Raw genomic sequence first — 16,688 nt, forward strand, 5'->3', positions numbered from 1 at the left:
TGTGCCTGGTGCAATGAGCCTCCACCAGCCTTTTTTTCACTGTGGAAAATAATATTCCTTTAAGAATTCTGTTCAGTACACCCCATGCAAGCATTTCCCCTGAAGCAGAACTCTAAGCAGTAATGCAGCCATTTTTCATGTTGTGACTGAAACAATGGCATCTACATCCACACACCAAGGTCCAAGGTTAACTGTGGAGACATAGCAGTGGTTGGTTGTGTTGTATTTGGAGTAACTGGGAAACTGAAGAGTATCACTGAGAATTTTGTTTTGTTAACTCCAGATTTTCTCCTGCTCTGGATGTTTAATTGAGCAAAACTAGGCACCCATTCAAGTATTCCTGCCCTGTTGCAAGTCAAACAAATCCTTTTTAAAAAATTTATTTAATCTCTCAGAAGAGACAACTCTGAACTGTTTCAAAGGGTGTTTTGATGGGAATGCGAAGTCCCAGACCTGAGGACTGGGGCCAAAAGTGGAGGAAATGGTGTCTTCAGGTTCAGTTCCCTCCCTGTGGGCAGCTCTGCAATGTCACAGCTGGGGGCTCCTGGGAAGGTCCCTCTTGCCATGGCATCCATAGACTTCACCACAATGGCAAGTGCCACCATGCCAAAGGCATGCTTGGCCTGGAAGAGTCCTGCAGCTGCTCTGAGATCCTGGCCAGCACTACAAGCAGAGGATCCTCTCAAGGGTGGCTTTTTTTTCTTGCACAGAATAACCAGGTTGAAATTTAGGCCACAACTTGGTTCAATCCCATGGATATTTTTTTTTCTTGTGCCAGGGCTGAATTTGGCTTTTTGCTGTTGTGAAGGAAGGAGCAAAAGTCATATGGTGAACAAAAAAGGAAAGAAGATTGTTTTTTCAGATAAAAGAGAGTTCCAGAAAGGCCTTTCACATGTGATGCCACAAAGCTGTATATCCACTCTTAAAGCCAGAGGCACTCCAGAGATAAGCAGGGATGAAGGACCAAAACCATGTGGGTGCCTCCTTCTCCATTACCTTCCTGGGGCCATTATCTCCTGCTGGGGAGAAGCAGGTGGAGAGCTGGGCTGAAGGCTAAGCCGGGAGCAGGAGATGTATGGGATGAGCAGCACAAACCATTTCTCAGTGCTTCCTCTCTCTGCATCTCACTCCCTTCCCTTTGACCCTCTCCCTGTGCTACCAGGACCCAGTTCATCACATCCAGGAGGTGGTGTCTTCAGGCAACCTGGTGTCTCTTGCATCCTCCAGCAGCTGCAAGCATGTGGTGCTTCCAAATAACAGCTCCTCCCTGAGCTTCTTGGGAAGACTTCTTACCACGGGCTAATTGAGCCAGGCCCTTTGGGCTGTTATGTGTTTCTTTGAAGACAGTATAGATGTTATCCTGGGGAACAGTCTTTGTTACAGTGGTGACTAATGGCTGCTTAGGAAGAGCATGCTGGTGGATTCAGCCTTGAGATCACTAAGAGAAAGAGGGACTGGGGGCTTTCACTAGTGCTTCAGAGGGCTCAAGGCTCATTCATTTAAAGGGCTCTCAAGATGAAAGCATGTGCATGGCTTTATTGAGCTCTAATGGGCATTGCGAAAGGAAGGTGACAGTCCCTGTGTGCAAATGACATGCTTGTGGAAACAAAAGCCACCAGCTTTTTTGGCCTTGCTTCTCCTAATGAATCCCTGATGATTAATTCTATGATTGCCTCTTATCTACTAAATGAGCTTCTGTTCATAACACAGTTCCTCCAGCAAATGTTTTTACCCCATGTTTGGAAAAAAGTGTTGTAAAGTCATGAGCTCACTCACTCAGGAAATGAACCCCAGGATTTTATGCCTTGCTCGGGATGCCACAGTTTTATTATTTTGATTTTCTTTAATTTCAGTTATGGTATTTGCCACGATGAACATCAGCAGAAAGCACTCTGACATGTGCATATGAAAGTGAGAGAAGCTCCTGGGTCTTGTTCTTGCTGCTGGCACTGTGGGCTCCTTGTTCTAAGTTGGCATCTGAATGTAAAACAGTCCCTGAGACTGGTTATGGCCCCACAGTCTCTCGAACCACTGCAGCCCTGGAGACCCTCAACCTCAGTGTCACCAGGTGTTCTCAGCCTGGTGGCTCAGGTCACCAATGCACTCAGTCTCCCATGCCTGTGTGGTCACACAGCACTGCTGAAGGGGACTCTCCATCACAGAGCAGGACCAGCCATACTGGCACATCCCTCCAGGTATCTGCCTGGCCTGCTGCTAAAGACCACTGAGGTATGGACACCAGAGTGTCCTCAGCACTTCAGCCCCTTCAGCACTAGCAGCAGTTCTGCTGCATCTCACTTGCATCTACTTGCTGTAGCAGAAGGTTTTTTCTCAGTGTCTGACCCCCGCAGAAAATGGAGAGGAGCTTATTCCTTGGCCCTTGTGAAGCATTTTTTTAACTGACTGCAAGATGATTATTGTGTCTGTGCTTTGTGCCTTCCCTGGAAGTATTTTTTTAGTACGTAGACAGCTAAAAGTCAAAGACCACTGCTCTGCACTGACAAATGCTAATGAAGCAAACCTCTTCCTCTGTGGATGCAATTTGCAAGATCATTCCTGTTTTATGGGCTTCTGATTATCAGTACCTTTCTCCCAGCTGCAGTTTGCCAGCCTATTTTCTGGGGCTGAGTGTAACTAGGGATGACTTGACAAGTTCTATGACCACCCCTTTCTGCATTTCGGCTTGATTTGCCTTTTTCCTGTACTTGCATAACACTGTTCACAAAACAGCAGCTCTGTCTCTCCTGATGCCAATGCCCCCTGAGTTCTGGGAATCAAGGCTTAATCCTGCCTCCCATAACAAAGCCCATGGCAGCTCCCCAGCTCTGTGCTCATTACAGAGCTCAGGCTATGGACCTACTGGTGCTGCCAGGCACAATTTCATGCATGGCCAAACATGAATTATGCCTGGTCAGACATCTTGGGGCTTAGGTGCTCATCTTGGATCTGCCATTCAATTTTTCTGCCTCATTTAGCAAGAGCTGTAATCTCTGTGCAGCTAACAGGGAAGGCCTTACACAAGCATTTTGAGACCCTCACTTAGGTAGCGTCAAGATGGCAAAAATACAAGAGAGTTTTCCTGGGGATTTCTGTGCTTTACACTTTGCTCATTTTCTCTATAATGCATTTGAATTACTCAACATGAATTTCCAAATGTAAATGGAGAGTGCTATGTTGGAAGAGTATTACAGATAATTTGCAGTGCTTTGTGTGACAGGGATGAATACAGGGAGGCAAAGTTCATGTTGGCTCAGTGTCCTCAGACAAATAGTTTTGTGGCCACTAGAAGAAGTTTTGGTAGTTCTTTAAAAGTTAATATTAATCCACTTTTGCCACATATTAATTTACATCAGTCAACCTTTTCCCAGTACTGTCCTATTATGGTAATAGTAAACAGTTTAGACATTCTATGTCCAATAAACACTCCAGCAATCTGACTGGTCTCTCTCATGGGTGTTATGGGAGAGGTGGGTGAATCCTGCTAATATTATCTCATAATGAGCAGTATTACACAAAAATGTCCTTGAGGAATGGAAGTGCACAGTGATGTTGAGCAGCACTTCTGTATCTGCCTGTTGTCTGGAGAACTGAAATTACTGGCCAACCATGACGAGATTTCATGGACAAATATGCAAAATACAGGTGATAAATTCTTACTAAACACCGCCACTTTGGGGAACTGTGATATATAGTCACCAAAGTACTTATACCTAAACTGAATGCAGCTTTACTGTTCAGCCACCTCTGGGATAATAAGGTTCTGGCACCTCTTTTCTTCCCAGTCGTGTTCGCTGGTGGTGTCAGACCTTGTTGCCCAGGTCGCAAAGTGGTTGTAACACTGCAATTCACTTATCACTGAACACCCTAATATTTTAATACAATTGAGAGCTCTTTGCTGAAAGATACCACACAACAGGGAGCTAAACATTATAGTGGTGCTGGACTAAAAGGCTTTTTCGGGAATATTTTGACTGATTGATTAGGGTCTTTAGTTCAAGAACAGCCTCCTGTGTTTTCACTGTAATGTCTTTGATTTGTTCTTTTCTTGCTTGGAGTGAGACTGTTTTCTGTATTTTCTTTCCAGGAAAGGACAATTTCACTGAGTGAAATTGCCGAAATGATGGGCCCCAAAGGCCAGTCTCAGATGGCAGCCTCTGGGTCAGCCTGATTGCAGGCACTGTTCTCTTGGACAGGGAGTACTGGAGACGCTGCTTTTCACCCCAAATCAGAAACAAATGGTATTGTGAAACTGCAAAGATCTCTGAAACAGAAAAAAATGTTCACCTCCCACACAGTGCTGTGAGCTGTGCCAGATCCCCCCCTAAAATGCAGCATTTGTCCCTGAGAAGCTAAATCTGGAGAGAGTTTAGCTCTTCCATTTAGTTGGATACTTTTGAGAAAGCCTTATCCACCAGAGGATGTATCTGTGCTTATTTGGTAGCTTGTGCCCTCCAGAGTAAAAGTGAGCTGTGTCTCCTGGTGGGGAATGTAACTGTGTGCTGGGGCAGGAATAGGGCTGGTTGTGGAAACCACAGGGAAACAACAAACTGAGGGAGTTAACAGGGTAATAAGTGAGCTCCTTGGCACTTCCCTACGAGTGCAACATATTCCACAATAAAAGCCCTGGGAAGCCTTCTCTTTTATTGGAATGCGAAATATGGTTCTAATGAATATGGGGTGTTTCACAGAAGATGGCTGGACAGCAGCACCTCTTTTTGGAGAGGACAGTCCCTTCTCCTTGCTCACTATCTCTGGGATCTGCTGTTGCAGCCCAGACTGAGCATCCTCCTGCCTGGGGAGGAGCCCTGGTCCCTACCCACCCTGCAGCTCCCTCTCTGCTTGAATGGCTGCTGGAGCAGGGAATGAATTGTAGTCTCACCATAACAGGGTGAGAAACTGGTTTGCTCATGCACAGGAGAGCAGCAGCTCCCAGAGGAAACAGGCTATGCTCCTCCCACTGGCTCACAGGATGCCAGGCTGCAGGATTCAAGTGTCCCAGAAGAGGTTGTGACAAAGGGCAGGTCATTGTGCCCAGCTTTCCTCTATGACTTCAGGGTAGCAACTTACTTTTATTAGAAAACGGAAGGCCAGAGCCTTATCTAATCCCAGGGCCAGACAGCTGGAGCCTGAGGAAAAGCAGCTGCTTTGCATGGACACTGCCAGTTAAATAAGATTGAAAACCCAGTATAGAATCATAGAATCATGGAATGGTTTGTGTTGGACGGGACCTTTAAAGGTCACCTAGTCCAATACCCCTGCAGTGAGCATGTAATGCACTAGGGAAAATCTCTGTGCTGCAGATGCAGTGTGTGAGCTGCTGGGATCAGGGATGCACCCAGGGCAGAGGGAAATTTCTGATGCACAAAAGCTCTCACTGAAGCTTTAGTGCCTCAAATCCTGCACTCCTCTGAAAATCCATTCTTAGATGTTTCAGACTGAAGCTGCAAATGTTGAAGTCCCCTTTTTATCTCTCCCAGTTAGTCAATGCTTTTGACATTAAATGTAAATGTAAAATAGGTGGAGGGTATAGCTCACACACCCAAAGGGGGTGTAATCCAGTGGTCCCTGCTTGCACCATGTCCCCAGAACAGAGAAGGGGAGCTCCAAAGTGTTCCTGAGCTCTGCACACCTAATGGGACATGCAGAAAGTATTTTGCTTCTCCTTCTCCATAGCAAATACAGAGTCACCAAGCTGAACGTTTGCAGGAATTGTCATGAACTGTAGTGAAGAAAGATGATGCAAGGCAGAAGGTTCCTCCCAGGATTTTCTGCCTCAAGCTTTCAACTTATAGCTGATATTTCAAAGCTGTGTTTAGAAAAGCACCTCATCTTGACTCCGAAGGTAGCAAGTCTACATTAGACAAATGTTCTTATGATGAATGTGAATTCAGGATGCTCTCTGTATTTCTTATCCATCACATCCCTTGGCTTCTCACCAGTGCGTGCTGCTCACTGGGGCTGAAATTTATACTGGTGCAAACTGGAGCAAAGGAAACAAAAGGGTCTCACTACTGATGCTCTAGGCTCTTGTTGCAGTTTGGACAGTTGCTCCATCACCCAACCCCACCCAGGAGGGGGAACTGGGAAAAGGAAAGGAGACCCATGGTTTGAAATGAAAACAGATTTAATAGAATAATAACAATGAACTAACGTTAACCGCAATGCTAACATAAGATACAAAGTTATATTCATCTGCAGACAGTACTTGTGAGCTGTGTCCTTCAAGCAGTGCAGGATGAATGCCCAACAGTGCCAGCATGACAGCTTGGTGAGAATGTGGTGGTCACAGCAAGTAGAGGAGGAGGCCTCTGGTGTGGGATGAGTTACAAGACAGACAGGACCCTCTCTGGAAGCAACCATGCCAGAAGCCCCAGACATCTCTGCAAACTTCCCATTTTATAGTGAGGGTGATATTAATGGTATGGAATACTGGGGTTGGCCAGCTCAGGTCAGCTGCCCAGGGCTTCCCTCCTCTTGGCCCACTGCACCTGCATGGTTCAGAACTACCCTCAAGCTTGGTCCCTGTGGAAACCAATGTCCCAGAGCATCGTACCCATTTTGTTCTCACAGAATTGGACTCTGCAGTCTCTCAAAACTACAATTTCTCTAAACAGGAAAATTATTTTAGAATTCTGTCCCAGCAAAACCAGGACAGCTCTGCAGCAGGCAAATTAGTGTTCAAGGCTATGTCATGTCCACATTTATCATATTAATTGATAGATCATAAACATGGCTCTGTACACAGTCTTGGATTAATTCCTGCAGAGGGCAACTGAAAGGCTAAATTGGATTAAGTAAAATCAGATTTGTATGGCTGTAGGCTGCTGGATGTCTCTTTTAGTCTCCCATGCAGCTGCTGGATGTAACACTCTGGACCCCTCATGGAGTTAATCCAGTGATGTTCCATGCCCATGACTAGAGAGATGCTGGTGTACACCAGATGAGGATCCAATCTGTAGCACAATGTCTGTCCACCTCACGTTAGGTTTCATACTGCAGACATCTGATTGTACCAGATCTGTTAAAATACATTTGAACGTACAAGAATATGTCCTGGAAGCATGGTGGCCCCTTTCCCTGGGGCAAGTAGGACTTGGAGCTTCCCTCCACATGGCATGGCTGATCCAGACAGGTCTGCCCACACAGAGAGGCTGTGATGGTGTGAATCGGTCTCTGGTCCAACACGAGTTTTGCAAGGCAGCCCAAAAATGAGGAAAATCTGCTGAAACCCCTGAAGGGTCATGGGGACTATCCTGGAGTGCAGAGTGGTTCATGTGCTCCATGTCCTCCACTTGTGGGGTTTGATTGTCCTCCAAGGTTTTCCTCTTCAGGCAGGTAGTGGTTTGTGGCATTGGGTCACAACGTCACCAACCTTGTGTCATGCCAGCTTGGCCAGCTGGTTCATGGGGAAGGAAATGAGACTTTGGTGATACCACACCCCTGAGCAAGCTTTGCCCCTCAGTTGCTCAGGGACACTAATTATGAAGAAGGCTCTTGCTCTGTTGCTGTATAATTATGGAACACACAGTCCAAGCCTCGATATAGTTCTAAGTGAACTGTTTTGGCTTCTTCCTGCTCTCTGAAAAAAGTCTCAGTCCTGGACCAATCAAATAAGCAGCTTCCTGGCCATAAAGTCTGAATTGAACACAGGGTGGGCACAGTGCCTGGCCTGGAGCTGCTGCCCAAGACCTCTCACACTAGGTCAGTTGTCTTGGCATGTCTGTTGCCTTTGGTTTCTCAACTTGGAGTAGCAAGTTCAGAAAACTGTTCCTTTCCTCATGGCAGTCAAAAAGTTGTGTTTGCAGAGGAGCAAGGCAGGGTAGCAGATTTTGGGTCATGCCATGGAGGCAGCGTAGGAGGAGGGAGGGTGCTGACTGCTGTTTTGGTTCTTCTTTTAGAAGCAGCTGATGATCATCGGGGCATCAATTTCAGTGAAGAGTGTCCTGCCCTCCCCACCATCAGGGCTCTCCAGTACCAGACAGGCTTGCCGAAAAATTGCTGCTCTCCTGCTGCGCCTCAGCCCCCGGAGCGCCAGGACAGCCAGGACATGCTCCTTCCTGCAGAAACCAAACAAGATCTTGCTCAGCCCTGGGGAGAAAAGCCAGCTCAGAGGTCACCAATGAACAACCAGGCTGGAGATGGAGCAAAGCCATGGCAAAGCTCCAGAGAAGGTCCCCTCACTGTGCTGGGGGAGCCACCAGCACGGGGGTGTGCAGCCTCTGGGGGAGCGGAGGCAGTGAGCATCAGCTCCTACCACCCTGCACTGGTGGGACACCCTCCTGCTGCTGCTGCTTAGGGGAATTTTCTCCTCTATTTCCATACACATGATGTCTTTTGCAAGTTTTCCTGAGAGGCTGCAGCCTTTTTTTTAATAATTATTTTGAGTTGCGTAATGGAAATGCTAATATTTCTGAAGATGACAGGCACTAATTAGATTAGAGCTGGGAAAGCCAACTTGGAAACATATCCTGTTCCAGTAATGTCTGTATATACAAATGCAGCACCATCTCCAAGAGCTCAGGGGAAGAATTAACAGAGGCCTGAACAGGAAGCCATACAGGTCCAGCAGGTTCCACCTTCTTGTCCAAGCTTAATTGTTAAAAATAATATTACTCAATAATGGAAAGCCAGGAAATAGATCAATAAAGAGGATGAGCCTTAAAACCTGACTTGGGTCTCAGGCTAGTGATAAAAAAAGTACCACAAATCACAGCCTTGTAAATGGATTTTCTGCCTGGAAAATTGTTTCCAAATAGCTAAGCCTGACTAGCCCTCACTGACTTCCCCATCCTTCCCAGAACAGGCACTGCCTCCTTCACCCCCTCAGTCTCACTACTACAATTAAGGCTTTTTGTGTGCGTGTGTGTGTGCAGGATAGGTGTGTTCACCTAGGAAATTACTCAGGAGCAATTATTCTTTTTCAAGTCCGTATCTTGAATTTCCCCACACAGATAACCCTGAAGCATATTTGACCCACTCAAGTTAAATATACTTACAAAAAAACATTGAGCCTCAGTTTGGGGGAGAGGAAAACAGATTTATTTTTTTTTTCTCCTAAGTATTTGAGGATCTACTTCAGTCTCCTGAGCTATTTGTTAAATTTATAGTTTATTTTGAGTGTTTAAATGTTATCCAGCAGGAACTGTGTAGCTCAGTGCAAAAGCCTTTGGTCTTCTCTGAAGCGAGTCTGATGAAATGGAATTTTTTGGAAGCTGTACCATTGATATTCCTTTTCAATGGCTGGTAGAAGAGCTGTAGAAGACAAGGTAACTTCTGATTCGCAGCTGCTTAGCTATGCACAGAGCTAGTAACTTTGTTTACTTTTCCAGTAGCCTTATATTTTGCAGATGCTGCTTTGGAACAGCAAATGGAAAGTGCAAAAGAAAGAATTTGTTATTTATTCCAAAATGTACTGGTTGCTTTGAGGACCTTTCAGAAACTGCAGCTGAACTGTGTCAATGTTTGCTGCACTTTGAGATCTGAGCCTGGGAACTCAAGACAAACTATTTGCTCCAAAACTGGACCTTGCAAGTTGACAAACTGGTGGTGCCCTGGAAAACAACCTGGAGCTTTACAGTGTAACAAGGTTTGTTTGGAGCAGTAAAATGGTGCCCAGTGATAGGACACAGGAATGGTACAAAGCTACATCAAGGGAGCTTTAGAATTGACATGAGAAAGCATTTCTGTATCGACAGGGTGGACAAACACTGAAGCAGGCTTCCTGGAGAGGTGATTAGTGCCCCAAGCCTGTCAGCACTTAAGAGGCATTTGGACAATGCCCTTAATAACATACTTGGACTTTTGGTTAGCCCTAAAGTGGTCAGGCCGTTGAACTAGATGATGATTGTAGGCCTATTCCAATGGAAACCTATCCTATCCTATCCTATCCTATCCTATCCTATCCTATCCTATCCTATCCTATCCTATCCTATCCTATCTCCTCCTATCCTGTCCTGTCCTGTCCTATAATGAAAACATTTTTAAGTCACTTGTGTGCATCATAAGATCTAGCAGACAGGGGTAAGAAGAGAAAGGATACAATCATAAAGAAAGAAAAATAAAGCTAGATTCCCCTTGTTGCTGGCACCTTGACCTCTAACATGTGGCTACCAGCAGAGAAGAGCCTAGCCAAGGCACAGGGCGAGCTTGTGCTGGTTGGGATGGAGCCCAGCAGATCTGGTATCTGCCATTTAATGTACCTGATATCTGGATAATCCTGGCACAGGTCTGTGACATAGTCCTTGATCTTGTCTTTTTTTGTCTCCCCAATGATACTGGTAATGTGTTGTATGGCAGGAAGGAGCCAGTAGGAGTCAGAGCCCTGCAAATGAGGAGACATATGGGGACATCAGGGGGAAGCACAGCACCTGCAAAATGCCATTTCCCCTGCACTGCAGGGTACAGCCATGGGTTGCTTTTATTGGTGCAAGGTTCATAGCCTGCTCTGGGTGAGCAGGGTGCTGCTGGGGGGTAGCAGGGTGCTGGCTGAGGCAGTACTGAGGGCAAAGGCAAAGCACCCCCAGGAGCTCTGCTGGGGCTTGACTGCACTCCCTGGTGCTCCATGGTGAGCCAGACCCGGAGCAGGGTGTTGTGGTCACAGCCCAGCATGGCAGCAGATGCCAGGGACTTCACCTCCTAACCATTTTGAGAGCCTCATCTCTGAGAGTGATCTGCCTCTGTGGGATTTAATGCCCCAGACAACTGATTTTCTGTGAAAACCAATTAATTCAACTTCAGCTTCCCTGAAAATCCCAGACCAATGTTGTCTAGTCAGAAAACATGCAAACAGCCACAATTTACTCCCCATCATCTTCCTGCTTGCAGCGTGAGCCTGGATGGACCTTCTTGACAGACTCATCTCCATGAGCTGCTCCCAGGGCAAGGATCCTTCAGAGGCAAGGTGCATCCTGTGGCCCAAGGCAACAGGAACAGAAAGAAGTTGCCATAGGATGAGTGTGACCCTACAGCACATGAACCACCCTACATGAAGTGCCAATGCCCTGGGACTCTGTTAGAACACCAGGTGCTGCAATGGGAGCACCAGCTAAGCAGGCACAAGCCACTCTTGCACCAGTAGCCAACAGGATGGAAGTCCACATGATGAACCAGAACAATCACCTCCCTTTTAAGCTCTCTTTTAAGCACTTTCAGATTTCTTGCGGCTTGCCCTCCTCAAGGGCCTGCCTCCTCCATCCCTGGAAAGCCAAGCAGGGACATTGCAACTCCAGGAATGGGGCAGCCAGGGGATGGCAGGAGGGAATGCACGTACCTGGTCAATGAGCCTGTCATTAAGGATTTTGGCTTCCTGCTTCATCTTTTCACTCACTTGTTCCCGTGTCTCCCTGTTCATTTTCCACCTGGGTTTGATGACCTGTGTGATGTATTCCCTCACCACATACTTATGAACATCACGTAGAAGCTCCTGGTTAAAAAAAGCACAAACCTCGTGGTTTTTCTGCAGTTCCCATGCAAGGCCATGGCAGTGAGAGAAGGCAGGGGAAGCCCTCATGTCTTTAGCAGTAGCTGAGGGTGTAGAGAAGATGACTCCCAAAGGCAGCATCTGCTGCCCAGGCCAGCCCTGCTGAAGGAGCTGGCAGCTCAGAGTGATGGCAGTGCCCAAGGGAATGCCATGGAAATACTCCTCACCCTGAAATAGCTCAGTATTTTGTGTTGGTAGTTTGGATTCCTCAACAGCAAAGGGGCGTGATTTAGGATTGTTTTAAAAGTAGGTTTTGATGGAGGCTGCAGATTTTAAATATAGAGCTGTTGTCACCTACCAATGTATTTTACTACTGCAATAGATGTGGAAGGAGAATATAGGCCTGCAACTCATGGAATCATGATGTTCACCAAAGCTTTTTGTTCCTCTTTAAGAAATCAGTTCCTGTATTCAAACTACAGAAAGGAGAGATGTTGCTTATTCTTATGTAGAAGTACAGTTAATAGCTGAACTCCCCCCCTATCAGCAGTCACCATGGCTATGAACAACCCTCACTGTTGGAGAGGAGTCTGCAGGTCAGACCACAGCCTGCAAAATGGCTGTGACAACCCCCCAGCATCACTACACCCAGGCATGGGACCATCTGGTTACCTGCCCCATGGGCTCCCTCATGTGCTGCAGGTGCTCAGAGAACTGTGAGACTGCTGATGCCAGTGAGCCCGGCCTCTCCATCTCCAAAATCCAGTCCTTGGTCAGGATTTTCTTAAAGAGTGGCTGAAAAAAAGACCAATATACTGATGGCACCAGTAGTGTTCAGATTAGCTGATATGCTAGTTGAAGGCACCCAGCTGGATGCCTGCTCAGGGATCTCAAACCAAAAAGCACAGAGCACTGATGTTGCACCCACTGTGTGTGGAGGCACACCAGGAGTTAGGCACCAGCAGCACAGAGCAGGCTGGGTTTGTCTCTCCACGCATGGAATTCAGACTCATGTCTCCTTTCTCTGGGTAGGCACCCCAATGCAAACAGGAGAAGCATCACTCCCCTAGCAGGAGATGTTTTAGCATTAAAGACTTATTTGGGACACCTGGTTTCCTTGCTTTGTGCCTTTTAATTGACCAGCTATTTCCATAGATAAATATGTTTGTATCCCTACTGTATGAAGAACGAGAAGTGAATGTTAATCAGAGGAAACTCAAGCATGGTTAGAACTGTAGTGTACAACCAAATATGTGAGCATTACATGGCTTTGTACTAGCAGGGGACATGACAAGTCACTTCGTAGTGAATCTGCTGGAAATCAGCCCAGTAATCCATCACCCCTCCAGGCTCCTCCACAAGGGAGTCACACTTGTCTTGCGTACAGCACCTTCAGGGACCTGTCTGTGCTGCCTGCAGACCTGTGTGTCTGCACAAAGTGTCACTGGGATGTTCCTTCTGCTTATTGCTCTGATGCAGTGTGAGGAGAACAGCACCTGGGAGCATCCCCAGTTTGGTGCCTCATGGTCAGTGATGACATGGGAGTGATGCCACCATTTCCAATCTGCCTTTGGTACAAGGTGCTCTGACTATGTGTCCCCAGTGGGCTGTTTCCCTGGCTTGGTCCCTAGAGCTCCATATAGAAACACAGCAATATATTCTAAAGGCTTCTGGTGGCACCTGGAAAATATTCCTTTAAGGGCCAAATTCAAAATATCCCTTCTCTGGCACATCCCCTTTGTACTTTTCTCCACACTAAGGATTTCTGTCTTTGGACTCCTGGCAATGTCCTTCTCAATTATTTCCCCCACTCATGCCTTCCTGCTGTGCTCCCAGCCTGTGGAAGGCTGTTTAGAAATGCCTTGCCTCAGCCACTCTCTCATTCTCACAGAATTTCAACTCTCTTGCTCAATGCCTTGGCTTGACTCCCTCTTTGCCTGCCCCTTAGGCTCTGTGACAAGCTCTGCAGTCACTGGAAAGTCCCTTTCATCAGTCAGGCTTGGAACTGGAGCAGTTGTGTGACTGTCTTCGTTTCTGAAAATTATGCCTGGTGATTTAGAAAGTGAATTAGGATGAGTGAAAAGGAGTGTGACCAAAAGCTTAATTTCTCCAATCTCATGTTAGACCAGATAGGGTGAGTGAACCTCAAGCTGTCTGAGAGCAGAAAGTTCCATCTATAGCACTTGGGAACCACAAACTTCAAAATGCTTTCAAGTGTCTCAACACAAGTTAAGCTGATATTGGAGCTTTATCAGATGATATCAGAGCTTTAGCATCCTCACACTGAAAGAATCTTTCTTTTTTTCACCATGGAAACAGTCTGGAAAAGCCACCTCTATCAGAATGAATTCTGTCCTGTCTGAAGAGGTTGATAACAGACTGTGATGGCAGATCAAGTAAGAATAAATCAAAGTCCTTAAAAATCAAAATGTTTTGATATAAGAAAAAAAATGTCTCACTGGAAGTGTCCAGCTGACTTTTCCAGTGCTTCACTACAGGCAAGGTTTTCCTCCACTGCTTTGCCTGAGATGCTAGAACCCACTATACACTCTTTTGTTTTGGTTGCTGTTGTACCAAAGTAAACCACTTGACAAATGTCCCATTGCTCATAGTAAGAAGCTCCCAGGATGCTGGAAGTGTCACTTTGGATTAAGAAGGATTCCTATGAATGTTAGACATGATGCATTCTGGAGGGACCATAACGTTATGGACTGGAAAATGAGATCTGTTGGTGAGACCAGGGAAGGGCAATGGCCCTCAGCTGCTGCAGTGGGCCTGCATATAGCCCTTATATTAAGGAAATAATATGGACAATAATCCTCTTACCTGTGCTTTTGTTCTTAATTTATTTAAATAAATATTCGTGAAGTTCCTTGTCAGAGCTGCCAGAATCTTCTGCAGTTCATCAGTGTTGACTTTAAACACTGTTTCCAACCCTGACCTAGAGAGAGAGAGAGACACGACCCACGAGTTATTGTTAAAATGTAAACTATTACACTGCCCTAAGCATTTTATCCAGATTGCCATCTTGGGCATGGTTTTTAAATAAATTTTTGTACCTAGTACTTCCTCTTGGCAACACTTAATGGGTCAAAGTAATGACTCTTTTGCACAAGTCTATACACTGAAAATTAATCACAACTGAGTAACTGTGCTTAAAAAAACCACCTATTTCCTCATCAGGTGGAACAGTTCAACCACGCAGAGCAGTTGCGTAGGCTGGTTACTTTTTTACTTGAGCAACACTTCTGCTAAATGATCTCCAGGTACCTGAGAGAGCATTGATGGACTTGTGGGATAAAAGAGAAGTAAATCATACAGCCAGAGATGGGAAAGCTGCTGACCCTGCCTCCCCCAGAGCCCAGCTGACTCACTCCGCCCAGCATCTATCAGCAGGGGCTGGGACAGTGGAAACCTGTGGGAGTTCCCAGGGACGGTGAGTACCTCTGCAAGGTGTCACACCAACAAGGAAGAAAACACAGCTTCCAAGAGGTTAATGAAATCCCCAGCTCTCCAGGTGGGCTCTGGGGACATTGCAAGCTCCTGACTTGCTTCTCACTTCCCATCCCTGCCCTGCTGTAACACACCCCAGGGGAACGAAGGCAGCACCACCAAAATGCCAGTGGTCCCCAAGCTTCCCTGGTTGTGGCATGTCCACTGCTGTGACCACAGAGCATGGTGGGTTCCTGCCACTCCCAGTAGTTAATTTGTATGTCTGAGGCTGCCCAGACTGGACTACAAAATACCTAATAGCAACCCTCTTGCCCCAGCCTGGGGGCTCAGGTCCATAACTCCCAGTCACTGGAAAGTCCCTTTCATCAGTCAGGCTTGGAACTGGAGCAGTTGTGTGACTGTCTTCGTTTCTGAAAATTATGCCTGGTGATTTAGAAAGTGAATTAGGATGAGTGAAAAGGAGTGTGACCAAAAGCTTAATTTCTCCAATCTCATGTTAGACCAGATAGGGTGAGTGAACCTCAAGCTGTCTGAGAGCAGAAAGTTCCATCTATAGCACTTGGGAACCACAAACTTCAAAATGCTTTCAAGTGTCTCAACACAAGTTAAGCTGATATTGGAGCTTTATCAGATGATATCAGAGCTTTAGCATCCTCACACTGAAAGAATCTTTCTTTTTTTCACCATGGAAACAGTCTGGAAAAGCCACCTCTATCAGAATGAATTCTGTCCTGTCTGAAGAGGTTGATAACAGACTGTGATGGCAGATCAAGTAAGAATAAATCAAAGTCCTTAAAAATCAAAATGTTTTGATATAAGAAAAAAAATGTCTCACTGGAAGTGTCCAGCTGACTTTTCCAGTGCTTCACTACAGGCAAGGTTTTCCTCCACTGCTTTGCCTGAGATGCTAGAACCCACTATACACTCTTTTGTTTTGGTTGCTGTTGTACCAAAGTAAACCACTTGACAAATGTCCCATTGCTCATAGTAAGAAGCTCCCAGGATGCTGGAAGTGTCACTTTGGATTAAGAAGGATTCCTATGAATGTTAGACATGATGCATTCTGGAGGGACCATAACGTTATGGACTGGAAAATGAGATCTGTTGGTGAGACCAGGGAAGGGCAATGGCCCTCAGCTGCTGCAGTGGGCCTGCATATAGCCCTTATATTAAGGAAATAATATGGACAATAATCCTCTTACCTGTGCTTTTGTTCTTAATTTATTTAAATAAATATTCGTGAAGTTCCTTGTCAGAGCTGCCAGAATCTTCTGCAGTTCATCAGTGTTGACTTTAAACACTGTTTCCAACCCTGACCTAGAGAGAGAGAGAGACACGACCCACGAGTTATTGTTAAAATGTAAACTATTACACTGCCCTAAGCATTTTATCCAGATTGCCATCTTGGGCATGGTTTTTAAATAAATTTTTGTACCTAGTACTTCCTCTTGGCAACACTTAATGGGTCAAAGTAATGACTCTTTTGCACAAGTCTATACACTGAAAATTAATCACAACTGAGTAACTGTGCTTAAAAAAACCACCTATTTCCTCATCAGGTGGAACAGTTCAACCACGCAGAGCAGTTGCGTAGGCTGGTTACTTTTTTACTTGAGCAACACTTCTGCTAAATGATCTCCAGGTACCTGAGAGAGCATTGATGGACTTGTGGGATAAAAGAGAAGTAAATCATACAGCCAGAGATGGGAAAGCTGCTGACCCTGCCTCCCCCAGAGCCCAGCTGACTCACTCCGCCCAGCATCTATCAGCAGGGGCTGGGACAGTGGAAAACTGTGGGAGTTCCCAGGGACCGTGA

At 46.0% G+C, this 16,688-nt stretch overlaps 1 protein-coding gene across 1 annotated transcript in view; it reads right to left on the minus strand.

Moving 5' to 3' along the window:
- Positions 1 to 7,894: 7,894 nt before the first annotated feature.
- EXOC3L4 (exocyst complex component 3-like 4) overlaps positions 7,895 to 16,688 on the minus strand; it is a 23,951-nt gene continuing 15,157 nt past the window's right edge. Inside the window, exons 7-11 of the mRNA XM_009999798.1 lie at positions 16,075 to 16,189; positions 12,092 to 12,214; positions 11,270 to 11,422; positions 10,200 to 10,321; positions 7,895 to 8,057 (exon numbers count right to left, since the gene is read on the minus strand). Coding sequence (XP_009998100.1) covers positions 7,895 to 8,057; positions 10,200 to 10,321; positions 11,270 to 11,422; positions 12,092 to 12,214; positions 16,075 to 16,189 — 676 coding nt within the window. The remainder of the gene's footprint in view (positions 8,058 to 10,199; positions 10,322 to 11,269; positions 11,423 to 12,091; positions 12,215 to 16,074; positions 16,190 to 16,688) is intronic.

The sequence above is a fragment of the Chaetura pelagica genome, unplaced genomic scaffold (assembly GCF_000747805.2).
Source record: "Chaetura pelagica isolate M959 unplaced genomic scaffold, ChaPel_1.0 scaffold806, whole genome shotgun sequence".
Classification (NCBI taxonomy): domain Eukaryota; kingdom Metazoa; phylum Chordata; class Aves; order Apodiformes; family Apodidae; genus Chaetura; species Chaetura pelagica.